The following is a 14,739-nucleotide window of genomic DNA, read 5'->3' as shown; positions in this document are numbered from 1 at the left end:
TGCCTAAAGTCACACAGCTGGTAGGTGGTGGAGCCGGAAGTCAGTTCTGCAGCTGTCTGGTGCTAAGCCTCCCGCAGCCCCCGCCATAAGGAGACTTCCATCCTAGACTCCATTCTGAGCAGAGGCAGGTCTCAGCTGAGACCTCAGAGGAAGGAACATGGGCAAAAGCAGACCTGTGCTCTGGACTGAAGAAGAGCAGATTTCAAAAGGCTTGAGGACAGGCAGGGTGTAGAGGGGAAGTCGCTGCTAGAGGGATCTGGTGCTGCTTGTACTCATGCGAAGGGCCAGCTCATCTCTCTCCCTACTTGTCCCCATCCCCAGCTGCCCGAGTCCCACCCAAAACACCAGCTTTGGGTGAGTTCGTGGCAAGCTGGACCATTAGATTATGTGCAGATTTTCTTCAAATTGACCAAGATTCAACTCAAAGCTTCAAGGACTATTTGGATTACTCTATTTGTCCAGGGTACTGTATGTGCATGCCCTTCTGGCCCATATTGGCCCATTTAGGCCTTGGTTTTGGTCTCAGAACCGGGTTAGAATAGGTCTTCAGTTTAAATACCTGTTAAAGGAGGGTAATGAGTATCCCTGCCTCATCTGTCAAATGAGCGCTTAGTAGCAGGGGGTCTGGATTCTCGTTTTAATGCAGAGTGGCCGTGTGCTGAGCCCTTAAGGCAGGGAACAACTCTTCTCTGCTGCCATCTAGTGAGCATCTTGGGAATAACACCTGAATGGAGGTCACCAGGAAGAGTTCTCTCCTCAAGGGGTTCTGAGCCAATGAAGAATGCGTCAGATCCAGGGCCATGCCCCAGATGTGATCATCTGTGCCCTGGAAGCTGCCCACTGGAAAGTGGAGTCTTCAAGGCGAGACCTGGTGCAGAGCATGACACCCTGAATGGACCGCCTTCTCACCTGGCTCTTAGTCATGCCTTACGTCACCCTCCCCTCTTGTCTCCCTACCTTCCTCAGGGTAGAGTTTGAACTAACAGAGTGCTCAGAGAGCCTCTGTAAGTCACCACATCTGGGGGCAGTGGGGTGCAAACCAAAGATTTATTTTTCAAGTAAAATAGGCAGCCCAGGAAGAGCAGAACAAGAGGAAACCAAGGCTGAGAACAGAAAGCTTGGATATGGAAAGACACAAGAAGCTAGATTGCAACTGCCAGGGAGAGCTGGGGAGGTGGGCTATGGAGTGGTCCTGGGCCCTTGCCCAGGTGCTGGGGCCGAAGGGGCCTTGGAGACTCAACTCCAGGTGCAGCATTTGCAAGAGGAGCTGAACACCAGGCTCCTTGGGCAGCTTTGCTGGAACAACCACCCCCCTGTACAACTTGTAGTAGCTGGACCAGTCCAGAGGGTTGGGGTAGAGCCCGTCAGCTTTGCCCTGGCAGAAGGTGTCTTGTCCGAGGCTGGAGCCATACTCAGGTTCAGACAGCTGGCCTGGTGCAGGAACTTCAGGCTCTGGGGGGCCTGAAGACATATATGGACGACCTGGGAAAACAGTGATGATTCAACCAAGGCTCCTCCAAAAGATCCCAAACCCATAGGCCAAGCACACAGGCAGCAACCATAGGCAGCAGCAGCTCAACACCCCATACCTTACAGGCAGGGCATAGTCAGACACCCAAGGCAGAGAACAGCCAGACAGCAACCACACCTACAGCTGGAGCACAGCTCAAGAGAAAACACCGGAGCTACCAGTGTCATAGGCAGTCAATGGCTATCTACCATCTGCAAAGCCCAACCAAGTAATGGTGAGGGCCAGCGGGGTGTCACAATGAAGGCTGAGTGCAGGCCTTGAGAAGAGAGGCTGAGCGCCCTCTGGAGGGAAGCCCTGGTTACCGACACCCTGGGCAGGCATTGGTACAATCAGAAAGAGGAAGAAGAGTGTGAAAAGAGAATCATTTCTACAGCTTCCTCAGCTCCTGGGGGTGAAATTTGGGAAATCACGGTACTGGGGCAAAGTCATTTCCTCAGAAGAAGCCAGTTCCTGAGGTGCCCTGACCCCATACTCACTCAGCTCCAGCAGCAGCATCTTGATGAGGGGGTATCGGCCCTGGTTGCAGAAGAAACCAGCAAAGTCGTCCATGTTCAGTGTCCAAACCATGACCCCACCCAGTCCTGTCTGCTTCAGATAGCTGACCTGTGTGAGGAGCGAGATGGGGGTGGAGGAGAGCAGGGAAGCCCGGCCAGCAGCCCCAGAACCGGTTTCCTCATCCAGGCAGGGACCTCCGTTCTCCAGCACCCCCAGGTCCATGAGTCCTTATCCTTGCTGGGCATGATTCATTCTCAAATCTCCCTGCCCTGACATAAACATGGCCAGGGGTGGACGTGAGGGTGGAGGTGTGAGGAGTACAGGGATATGTGACCTTCCTTAGGTTGGCAGCCTTAACTTCCCAGCATTTTCTGGGCTGAGCTGTTGTGTTTGTGGTACTGTCTGCTGATTGTGACGAGTTCGGCTGACATAGGGAACGACTAAACTTCCCCAAAGATCTGAATCCATTCCCTGTCTTCATGTCTTTTTGTCCACGCTGAGGGCCTTCTCACCTCTACCAGTTCCCTGAGGCTTCTTTAGGGTATGGCTGTGTGTCCCCTCCAAGTGGGCTTCCCTGGCCCTAGCCCTGCCAGGGGGCCATGGCTCACCTCTGGCGTGAGGCTGGGGTTACAGGGTAGGGGTGGTCGGAACCCTTGATGGCCCCAATGTCCCTCCCAGCTACCTCCCTTTCTACACCAGTTCCCACTCAGGGTTCCAGCTATGGTACACCTTGCTCTCAGAGGCCAGCTTCCCCTTTCCTCTCCATCAAGTCTTTCTCCTGCGCTTTCCTCCCCGGAAGGCCCACCTTCTCCGCTTTAAGACTTTCTCAAAATCCCTTCCACCATGATGCCTTCTCTCATCTCCCCCAGCCAGGATCATGCTGCCTCCTCAATTCTCCAGAGCACTTTGTCTACACCACCAGAAGGACCTGCCACTGCATAACTGACAAGAGATAAGCAGATGAGCAAATGCAGGTCCCTCTGCAGGTGCCAATGACCTCACTGGAGAGAGAGACATGGAAACAGATAATCGCACTCAAGTTTTGAGGCAGGAATGGAGGGGGTGTCATAAAAGTAAATCAAAGGATCTATAATTTGAACATGCACCAAATATTGTCAATGGACTGAATAAAATGATATGCCTTACTGTATGTATTTCTCCTCTTATATATCTGTAGAATTTGTGTTTAATAAAATACAAATACTTTCAAGAGAGATACTCAATGTAGAGCAATTTTTTTTGCCATTGTGTCTTTTCTTAATCAATAGGTGATAATGGTACCAAATGGTATCACATGGAGATCTGTGAAATGCTGGGATATTTCTCCTTGAAGAGGTTCTGAATGCTGTCATTGAATGTTATTGACAGGCCTTGGGCCCACACAGGACCACACCTTCCCAGCAGGGCCAAGGCTCACCTTGATTTTGAAGCTCTCCACATCGTCAAAACCGACCCACTGGTTGCTCTGAAAGGCATAGGGCACCTTCTGGTCCTTGATTCTGTGCTCACCAGCCCCCTTCCAAGAGCAGACCTGTAGGAGCAGAGGAAAGAGCTGGGAAGGAGGTGGGAGGCGCCGCAAGCACCTTCTCCCTGTCGTGAAGAGACTAGAGACTGAAATATTCCCGTCTGAGAAGCTTGGAGAATCTAGGAAGCTCTCGACTGAGTGACCTAGAACTGGCGATTCAATGAGGCACCTGGGGTTAGGGATAAATCCAAGATGACAGGCATGGGATGGAATTTACCCAACCAGAATTCACTGTGCCTAGCATCCTCATTCAGAAATTATGGGAGAAGAAGCCCCTGCTCTGCACAATACTCGGGGTGGCTGTGGGTTTTCCTACTTCATAGTAAGCCAGGAGTCCTCCGTCTTTGGTGAAGGGGCCAGGAGTTCCAGGCCCCGTGGCTTGGGCCCCCACTCCAGTGTCCAACAAAGAGGCCAGGGTAAAGGATCATCCATAGGTGGGCATGCCAAGGATCAGTTTGCTGGCAGGGGTCCCTTTCTGCAGCCACCATTGCATGGCAGAGTCCTGGTGGTGAAGGAGGAATGTCAGGGCTAATTTTCTTTGCCTTTAGACTGGTTCAGATCATCCAAGCCTGGGGGCTCCAGAGGAGTTTCATGAGCATTTACTAGTGTTCCAGCCCTTCCCCATCTTCTTTAGATCCTGTCTTAGACCCTGAACCACAGTGATTGAAGTTGCATGGCCCTATAGCCAAGAGCATGGGCTCTGGAGTCAAACAGTCATTGACTCAGTAAATATTTACTGAAGGCCAGCTGTGTGCCAGGCACTGTCCTAGGTGCTTGGGATACCTCAGTAAACAACGATCTCTGCCTTACTCAGCAGCTTATTTGATCTTGCTGAGCCTCGAGCTTCCTGTCTATAAAATGGAAATGATAAAAATATTTGTCACTAAGGGCATGGTGAGAATTAAAAGATATAATGCATGTATAAGTCTAACATAGTGCGATAAAGGGGAGCTATAATTGTGATCATTACCATCGCTGTTGTTTCACCCTCAGTACAAGAGCAGGGAATTTTATCTCTGTATCCTCAGTGCCTAGAACAATGCTTGGCACTAAGATGTGCAAATAGAAAGAACGAATGAGCACAGGGCTTCTTCACCGCCTCTGCACAAGACCTTCCCCCATCATGTATTACTTGACATGACACCCCCAGGCCTGTGACATGAGGAGGTACCCAATATAACTCTGTGGAATAAACAAATAATGAAGACTCTTCCCTCAAACCAGGATGGTAGGCTCACTTTCCCCAAGAAGGCACCCTGTTTGAGTCCAGGTTTTCTAGTTACCCTGCAACCTCTTAGCACTTAGGTATTTTCACTGTATTGATTTACGTGTATTTGGTTTTGCTGGTCCATATGATTTATCTTTGATCAGACTGGAGCTTTCTGAGGGCAGAGGTCAGAGCACCCTGCTAAGTTCTGTGGCATTTTTGTGCAAATTTGGAAAAGTCACCCCTCTGGCCAGAAGCAACATGCAGGGCACATAGTATGGAGAGTAGAAGGCCTCTTTGTAGGAGGATAAAGGCCTCCCTTCCCCCACATGGATCCAGGGCACACAGCTTGGAGAGCACTGTGCCAGTGGGAGTTCAACCCCCTCACCTCTCAGCTGAATGTCTTTGTATGTCTCCCCACTTGACTGGGCTGGCTTCTCCTGGGACCCACACAGTTTCCCAGATGAGGGTGGAGGAGCCAGGTGCAATGTGAGGTCTAGATGCTCAGCTCAAGTGCCTGAAGAAGTGCACTTTATTTGTGAAAGAGCCATGGAAGTCCTAGATGTTCCACCCAGCTGACACACAAAGATGTGGGCTCCGCAAAATTAACAAACATTTTAATTTAGGGCTTTTTGTTATTGTTGTTTGTTAAGAAAGAGAAATGATACAGTCAATCTTGACTTTTAAAATTAGAATGGGCTTGTAAAACAATGTCTAGCCTACTGAATGAGGAAGAGCTGGGCAGGAAACCTCCACCCACTCCAGCCTACAACCAAGCCTTCCCTTTCCTGGGACTGGGGTGGCGTAGGGGTGGTTCTGCCCTGAGATGTTATCAACTTGGGAAAGCTCTCACCTCTTTCCAGAAAACACCTTCCAGAAGGACATTCAGTGCCAAGGAGCAAAAGCTACCCATTATCTTGAAGGAAATGGGGCTGAGGGTGTATGAAGGGAGCAGAAGCCATTTTGGCTGGAAACTTGAGCTCAAAGACAGCCTCCCAGTTAGTCACTGGTTTGTTTGATGTGTCCCCAAACTAGACTGGTTTGCTGTGTCTGATATCAGTCGACATGCTACACAGAAGTGAGGTTTCTCCTCAGCAGTGACATGGAACAGGAAAATAAAACAAACAAACAAACACAAAAGAAACAAAAATATCTTGGCTTCTCCATGCCCTGCTTGGTATCCTGCTTTTCCCTTCCATTTGGTTCTTCGAGGCTCAAAATGGGCCACCGGCAAGGGCCTGTGCCAGGGGCGTCCTCCCACTTACCACATTGAATTCGGCCACGGCCCCGCTCTCTCCCTGTCTCTCGTCAGGGGGCGGGGCCGGTTATGCCCTGTGTTCTTCTCCCGAGAGCCATGGAAGTCATAGGCCATGAAGCTGAGGAACTCCAGGTTCCTGCCTGAGGCGTGGGAAGAAAGAGTGAGGGGCTAGTGCGCAGGGTGGAGCCCTACCCCTTCCTTGCTCCTCCCTCCCCTCTCACGCAGTGTGTGGCCTGGGGAGAGACCTGCATGGTGGGGGCGGGCTCCCTCCTGGCTCTGGGAGATGCAGCAGCATAGGCAGCACCTCCGGTCTCCCCCCTCCCCACGCCCGCCCCCCGCACACCGTCATCCAGGCCATTCTCATTCTTGGCAGCTCACGTCTTCAGCATCCTCCTCCCAGCTGTCCCCTCAGCACCCTCAGGACAGAGTCCACTCAAGGACACCTCTTGCTATTTTGCTATTTTGAAGGGAAATTTAGCTTAGCATTTCTCAAACTTTAGTTGTGCACATAAATCACCTGGGAATCTCATTCAGGTGCAGGCTCTTATTCAGTAGGCCTGGCGTGGGAACTCATTCTCTTGGAGATGCTAAGTGCTTCCCTCTTTCCCCCTCCCCCAGGGATATTTCACTTTAAGACTGAGGGCCAGGCTCCAAAGAGAGGGACTCCGGAGTGATGGAGTAGCAGATGTGGTAAGGAAACCCTCCCTGGGTCTACTGGTGGTGCAGGCGAGCCCCTGCTCCATTCTGGGGGAAGCTCAGCCTACCTTTGGTCTCTCTCCCCCGCAGAGAACACAGGGTCCATGCCATCTGCCTGAGACTCACAGAGCAATGTTGTCCCCCTCGTATCCAACTTTTGTGCAGTGTGGTCCTGCTGGGACAGCTGTGCTCGGCAGGAGGTGTGCCTTCCCTGAGGCCTGGGCTTCCTGCTGAAAGGTACTGGCCAGGTCCTGCAGGGGCACCTCAGAGTGAACACACAGGCAGGGAACAGGCAGCCCTGTGAGCCCCAAGCAGATGTTCCCACACAGGAGCCTGAAAACTGACCACAGGCCTGGTCTGTGCTATGCAGACACATGAAGCAGCTGAGCCTGGGGGCAGAGCAGCACCTATGTGGCCCCCTGGCCAACTAGGTCTTCCCTATCTCACCCAGCTGTACCTGCCCCAGAGCTATGGAACACTGCTTATCTGATGGAGGGCTCCCCTGGCTTCCTGTGCACTCCCAGTCAAGGTCGAGACCATCAACGCCGTATTTGCACAGAAACCTGATGGCTGAGTTGACAAAGGTCTGTCGGTTATTGGCTATAGCCACCATATCCACGAACCTGTGGGTAGATAAAGGGCAGTGTGGGCCTGTCTTACACAGGACAGTGGGTCATGCTCTCTCAGAGGCAAGTGAGAAACTACTCAAGATATCGGTGCTCAGCTGTCTAGGCCAGAAGGGCACCGGAAGGGCTGCTTCAGAGGCTGCTGGGATATTTGCAGGTGGGTTACGGGCCTGGCTAAGGGAAAGGGACAATGTAGAAGTGCCCCCAAACATTGACATCACCAGGGGCACACTGACTCACTAGGAGCTCTGCTTCCCAAAATTCCCTCCAGAAGCTTACTGCCACATCCCTGCCCAGGGATTTGCTCTAACCTGAATCAGAGCTGGCTGTCAACCCAGCATGGAGATTGAAAAAAGAAGAGGAATCAGTTTCTAAGATGAGGAGGAAGAGAAGCCCAGCAGGCCAGTGAGGATCTGGGTAACCTTGGGGCCCTGCTCTTCTACTTCCCTGGCAGGTTAACATGGTTACTATTCTTCTAACTCACGTTTGTAGAGTGCTTCGTGCTCTTGTTATTACTATTACTAGTCCAGAGTTCTTTACAATTCCTGAGGTGCCCCAAGAACAACCTCCCCACATCTTACTTTCTCAAGAAGTCCCTGGACTTCTTGGGGGTCTTGAGTTTTGTAGACCGTCTCTATTTTAATTTATTTTTTTAAATTAGCTAATAGCATCAGTTCTTAAGTGGAGTTTGTGTGCCTGGGAACCCCAGGCTGAGAATCCTGAATTTCAGTGAAAAAATCTGTGTATAAGCAGTGTTTGGGGAAGAGGAGTCATAAATTTCATCAGGTTCTCAAAAGGACTCATGATCCAAAAAAGTATTAGAAAGACTGGTTTAGAATTTTGGGGACCTTACAGTTAGCACTTTCTAGGAAAAGTATGGTTCCAAATATACCATTCCATTATCTCCATAAATCATCAAAAATGTCCTGGAAATGTCAATATTCTGGCATCCAAGCTCAATCTCACAGACTGCTTTTGACACCCAGAAAGGGAACAAAAATTCTCAGACATACTGTTCCAGAGCTCAGAAAATATAGACATTATATGTTGTCTGGGATTAGTTGAGACCCTCCCTTTACACATTTCATGGAGGAAGAGACTGAGGCCTGGAAAGAGGTCAGACTCTGTGCTGCATATAAAGCAAGGCTGGATGGGCTTCCCTGGTGGTGCAGTGGTTGGGAGTCCGCCTGCCGATGCAGGGGACGCGGGTTCGTGCCCCGGTCCGGGAGGATCCCACATGCCGCGGAGCGGCTGGGCCCGTGGGCCATGGCCGCTGAGCCTGCGCGTCCGGAGCCTGTGTTCCGCAACGGGAGAGGCCCCAACAGTGAGAGGCCCGCGTACAGCAAAACAAAAAAAAAAAGACTGGATGTATAACGGCCTGAAGCTAAGCCCACTCCACTGCCTCCTGAGGAGGTACCAAGAAGTCAGAAGGAAGGTCAGCCCCCAGAGTCCACTCTTCTCTCCCACTCTCCCTCACCCTGGCTACACCTCTATCTGGCTGATTCCCCGACTGGGGAACTCTCTGGCCAGTGAGCCAGTTCCACACTAGGGGCCCTGCCACATTGGTGCCCACAGACAACTCACTTCTGGGTGCCGAAGTTCCAGCCCCCAGTGGCCAGCAGCGTCTTCAGCTTGGGATTCCTGGAAAAGACAAGAGAAGCACCAGAATTTATCCAGCCAGGTCCTGGGGCTCACCTCACTAACAAGGAAGCAAGGAGCCTGGCAGGGCTTGTGGGGTGAGGTAGGGGATATATAAATCCCTATGGTCATATTCTGTACCAGGGAAGCTCTAGATTGGGAAAGAAAAGACACATTCCTGCCTTTGAGGACCTCTTATCTGGCTGGGGAGCCGTACACTCAAGGAATTTAGAAAGCAAGAGATCAGGACAGATCTTCAGAGAGGCTGTATTAAGGTAGTGATAACACTTGAGCTGAAGGATAGATAGATTTTAGGAGATAGAAGGGCACTCATTCCCAGTGGAGGGAAACAGTTTCACAGTCCAGATTCCACTGAGACCGAAACTGGAAGGGCACTTAAGGAGTCACTATCTACCCCCACCTCTTCCACATAAGCACGGGAAAGCCCAGAGAAGTGATGAGACTCGCCCAAAGCCACACAGCAGGTCTGCAGCCAGACTGCAGTAATGGAGAAGGTTTCTGGCTTTGAGAGGAGGTGCCTGTCTTCTCCACCTCCCATCCCCACCTCCTCCACTGCAGCTCACATCTTCTTCAAGCTGTTAAATTCCTTGTAGAGTGTCTCAGCATTCCACGCTATGGAGCTGAGCTGGTGCCTGTTCATGCCAGCAAAGGCATATATGAGGTGGGTGCACAGCTTGGGGTCCACATCCTTGGGCAAGAAGCGAGCAGCCCCCTGTCTGTACTGGGCCCAGTTAGTGACGTAGCAGACCAGTTTTGCCGCAGAGCCTGGCCAGTTGGGGCAAAGCAAAGAAATGGCAATCAGAAGGGCCTGCTATGGACTGGCACCCTCTGCCCAGAGGCAGAACTTATGTCATGCCAGAAGACGTTAAACATGGCCCTTCATCTGCTGGAGGCAGGGAGGCAGAACTTTCAGATCACGGCTTGGAATACTTCAGAATGTTAATTAAAATACAAATATATAAAGTGGCAGAGAGGAGGCCCCAGTTACAGGCCTGGGTTTATGTTTCTTTAGTCTTGCTTTAAAGAGGTTTGCATTTACGTACTATTATCCCTTGTAGAGAATTGGTTTAATATCACCGACAAGGTTCTAACAAAGAGAATATTTTCTCTAGGAAAAGGCAGCTTGTTTCTGTCATCCCCATACCCTGTAGAATGGCTTTGTGTACAGGGCCTCTCCTCCCAGATGGGAGCTTGTCTAGCAGTGATGGCTCCCACCAAGGGCAGCACTGTGCAAAGTTGACCAGAACACCGGAACGCAAAGATGCTCGTCTTCATCCCTGCAGCTGCCAGAAGTGTACTTTGGGCCGATCTCTTTAGCCTTGGCTTAGGGATCCCCATCTGAAAATGACAGTGTGGTCTCTGAGGGCTCTTCCAGCCTTGCAGACTATGATCGTGTGGTGTGTACACGCCAGCATTTTATGCCAGGGACTTGGCAGAATGATGAGTTTGGCCTGGAACATGTCTGTGGTCATGGTCTAGACCCTAGGATTTCCTTTTGCACAGACAGGGTCTCTCTGCACCCTCCTGCAGCCCCCATGTGGCCAGTGAGAGGACGAGGAGGGAGAGCAGTGCAAAGTGGCTATAGGAGGGTGTGTAGGAACCCAGAGCATGAAGGGCTGGCGGAGACACCCCTGCGCCCATGGATGGCTCTCAGAAGGAGGAGTCAAAGCTCCTGGGTAGTCACTGGCCCTAACTAGAGCTCACCTGGGAGTGAAGTTTGCCGATGGGACTGGGGTGTTGCCTGAGTGACATAGAAGGAGGATTGGTGAACTCCCCAAAGCAAAAGAAGGAAGCAGGGGATTAACCCAGCGAACACGTCCCTGGGACCATCTAGAAAGGAGCCAGGAGGCTCTTTTTATTTTGTATCATATCCTGCCATAGCATATTGAATATTGAGCATGAATATTTGTACTATAGAGGCAACAAAGTCTGGTGGTTAACAGCAGGGACTTTGGAATTTCATGCCTGGGTTGAAATCCCAACTCTGCAACTTTTTAGCCAGATAATTCAGCTTTCTCCTTCATAAAATGGGAATGATGATTGCTCCTATCTTAAGGACTACTGTGTGAATGAAGAGTTAATGTATGTGAAACATTCAGAACAGTGCTGGCAGAAAGTAAGCTCTGTTCTAAGTGCTTTGCATACATTAACCCTTAGCCCACACAAAATTCTATTATTATAAATATATACCATCCCATACCATAGCACACCATATGCCCAGAAGTAGCTTGGATTAAAGCTTTTGAGGAAATCTTCAACTTTTCTCTCTTCCCCATGTTTGCTATTTCTCTGGACCTGGCTGTCCCCTCCTGTGAGATGAAGAGGGGAAATGTGTGTCCAGTGCCACAGCCCAGGCTCAGGATGAGGGTCTGAGTACAGGGAGTGGTGTGGGATAGGAAGGGAAGTTGCTAAACATCACCCAGAGAGTTCTCTCCTGCACAAGAAGGAGCCCTCCTGGCTCTCCCAAGCTCCACATGCAATCAGTTCAACAGACACGGAAAGAGTGTGCTGTCCTTGCTTGAGCCAAGGGGCTAGGACATGGAGCTGGAGAAGACTTAGGTTTCTTACTTCCAGTAGCTCAGAGCTCCCCTACTGGTGGTAGGGGAGACGCCTAAGCCAGTAATTAGAAACACTGTGATATATACTGTAAAATGGGTTCCAGTGCGATGAGAGCACAGAGGTTGGAGCAAGTGACCTCAGGAAACACCAGAGAGAAGCTGACATTTAAGCTGTCCCCACGGACACACAGGAGTTCAGCTAGTGGGTTAGGAGGCTAGAACCTTCCCAGAAGAAGGAATGGCAAGGCAATTATGGGGACAAGGACACTTGCAGGGGCCGGAGCTTTGGAGGCGAGAACCCACTGAAATCTGGCAAGAGCTCTTGGGGTGGACATAGGTGTTGGGGGAGTGAATGGGAGAGGGTAGCAGGGCCCAGGGAATGGGGCTGAGGGAACCCAGGGCTAGCTTCAAGGCACCACTCACTCCACTGGATCGTCAGCAGAACCATCAAACCTGAACAGCGCAAAAGAGAAGGCAGAGATTAAGATGTCATTCTTACTTTCCCAGGCCCTATGGCTATCGAAGCGCAGGAGCGAGAAGTGGTCAGGGATGGGGGTGGGCTCAGGACAGTTTCCTACAAATCCAGCTTCCTCTGCCCACAAGGGACCCAGGAGGGCACTGTGTCCATCCCTTCATCCAAGCCAGACAGCAGGGGGCCCTACCTGGCCTGGGCTAGTCCCAGAGCTGATGGAAGTCTCCATGAGCTGAGACTACTCCCTCTCTAGAACATTAGTAGAGGGCAGTGTGGATTTAGGAAGATTCGAGGAAAACCACTGACTTTTAAGCTTTTTTTTTTTTTTTTTTTTTTTTGCGGTACGCGGGCCTCTCACTGTTGTGGCCTCTCCCGTTGTGGAGCACAGGCTCCGGACACGCAGGCTCAGCGACCATGGCTCATGGGCACAGCCGCTCCGTGTCATGTGGGATCTTCCCAGACCGGGGCACGAACCCGTGTCCCCTGCATTGGCAGGTGGATTCTCAACCACTGCGCCACCAGGGAAGCCCGACTTTTAAGCTTTTTAGAGAGAAGGTTTCTCTTTTGAAATAAGTAGAAAACCTGTCCTCAGGATGAAAAAAGCCAATTTGGAAGGGCTAGGCCAGAGAGCTCATCTCTAGGTGAGGTCTCTGTACCTCTGCTCACAGCCACAATTGACTACTTTTTGCTGCTTTCCTGCCACGCTGCACAAGAGGTTGGCTGAGTTACCAATATCCTTGGAGACGTAGGCCTCAGTGGGACTCCTTTAAAAGTATTTATTTCACCTCTCTGGAGACCTTGGGTCTTCCCATTAACCTAATAAAACCTGCATGAAAATTTGTAAGGGCACCCAGGGTCATGGCTCCCAGGCTGCCTTTTGCAGGGCAACCAGCATCAGGGTGGGGAAGAATTCCTTGGCAGTGGGCACCCCTGGAGAGTAGGGGGCCTCAGAACACAGGAAACACAAAACCACCCAATGCCGAGGGGTTCACTGACTCTGGGCTTCCAAAACAGGAGGAAAAGTCATTTTCAGCCTGTTGAGAAAAGCTTTTCCTTGCAACACAAAGCCTCTTGGGCTGAAAGACCTCAGGGGGGAGCCCACAGGGACTGCAAGCCTGGCAGCAGAAAGAGAAATGGAATGACCCTCCAAAGTTCTCCTGAAAGCTTCTGCTTCCTTACACACAGCACCAAGGAGCCATTTCACATACACATCCCCACTTCCCCACAGCTCCCGGGGCGCAGCCCATGCTCCCCGACAGCACCCACTCACCTGCCCAGGCTACAGACCACACCATGGTGCTGGCTCAGTGACAGACTCCAGCCCACGCAACCAGCTAACCAGGTCCTGCCCTCCTTTCATCAGGCCTCCCTGTCCCACCACAGCCAGGGGTGTTGAAGTCAGACAGGGGCAGGGGATGTGGTATGGAGGTCTAGGGTGCCAAGTAGCACGGACTGGGGACACCTGACATAATGCCCTTTAGCAATGCTTGGTTTTCTGGAACAATCACAAGGTGTAACCTGGGCTCTTATCATTGCCAAGCCAGGAGGCAAAGGGAGGGAAGATGGAAGTGTTTCTAAACCTTCTGCTGGGCAAGTTTGATTCTGATTTTCTCTGTGTGGGCTGGTGAGGACCACCAGCAGCCCCAGGCTTTGGAGGAAGAGAAACACCTCATGAATGAGGGGAGCAGTCTTCCAGACCAGCCTGCCGGCTTGCTTTACCAGGGCCCTCTCTGGAATTTAGGTCATCTCTCTGTAAGACGATAGTGTTGCACGTATAATCTATATTTCACAATAGTAATATTTGTATTACTATCCATGTGATAGGAATATTTTATATCCATTGAGAAAATACATGATGATAAATAGCAACTACGAGCTCAGTAATGTTTTTAAATGCCTGTGTTTCTTATGAAGAATCAGAGGGACATCTATCAGTGCCCTGTGGCTGCTGTAACAAATAACCTCAAACTAGGCGGCTTAAAGCAACAGGATTTATTACCTCACAGTTCAGGAGGCCGGAAGTCTGAAATCGAGGTATTGGCAGGGCCATGCTTCCTCCAGAATTTCTAGGGAAGAATGTTTCCTTGTCTCTTCCATCTTCTGATGGCTTCTGGTGTTCCTTGGTCTGTGGCAGCATCACTCCGATGTCTGTCTCCATTCTCACAAGGCTTTTTCCTCTGTGTCTTTGCATGTCCTCTTTTCTGCCTCATATAAAGACCCTTGTCATTGGATTTAGGGACCACCCAGGGTGATCTCATCTTGAGATTCCCACCTTAATTACATCTGCATAGACCCTTATTCAAGTAGGGTCACATTCTGAGGTGCTGGGTGGAGATATTGGGGGAGGGGGCAGCATCCAGCCACTGCAGGACCTACTGGGACATGTTACTTATTCTGTCTGAAGACAATGGCCAGTGCGTATATGAACTCCAAGGTCCTGGCAAAACTCTGAGCTTCTAGGGGATCTTCTCTTTGGTCCTAGACCTTAATGTGAGTGGCCTGAATGGCTGAGTGGGAACGTCCAGTGGCAGCAGACTCTGGAGTCAAGTTGCCTGGGTTTGAATCCCAGCTCTGTCATTTACTATCTGTGTAACCTCGAGCACATTCCGTGATTTCTTTGAACTCCAGTTTCTTCATCTGTAAGGAGAAGTCCTCAGAGGATGGTTATTAATGCACTGCCTGCTCTTATTCCTGGGGCTGCCCAGCCCTGAC

The 14,739-nt window shown here is 50.9% G+C and overlaps 1 protein-coding gene across 1 annotated transcript; it reads right to left on the bottom strand.

Annotated features, from left to right (window-relative positions):
- Positions 1 to 1,141: 1,141 nt before the first annotated feature.
- Positions 1,142 to 13,322, bottom strand: CHIT1 (chitinase 1). The gene is given in 13 exon segments (XM_024751096.1): positions 1,142 to 1,323; positions 1,325 to 1,482; positions 2,008 to 2,134; positions 3,444 to 3,557; positions 3,868 to 4,053; positions 6,024 to 6,071; positions 6,074 to 6,152; positions 6,839 to 6,963; positions 7,170 to 7,335; positions 8,923 to 8,979; positions 9,561 to 9,762; positions 11,979 to 12,008; positions 13,298 to 13,322. Coding segments are annotated over 13 exon segments (1,404 nt in total). The 3' UTR covers positions 1,142 to 1,236.
- Positions 13,323 to 14,739: the final 1,417 nt, after the last annotated feature.

The sequence above is a fragment of the Neophocaena asiaeorientalis genome, unplaced genomic scaffold, assembly GCF_003031525.2.
Source record: "Neophocaena asiaeorientalis asiaeorientalis breed wild unplaced genomic scaffold, Neophocaena_asiaeorientalis_V1.1 scaffold67, whole genome shotgun sequence".
NCBI lineage: Eukaryota > Metazoa > Chordata > Mammalia > Artiodactyla > Phocoenidae > Neophocaena > Neophocaena asiaeorientalis.
This window is presented reverse-complemented; position numbering and strand designations above follow the sequence as displayed.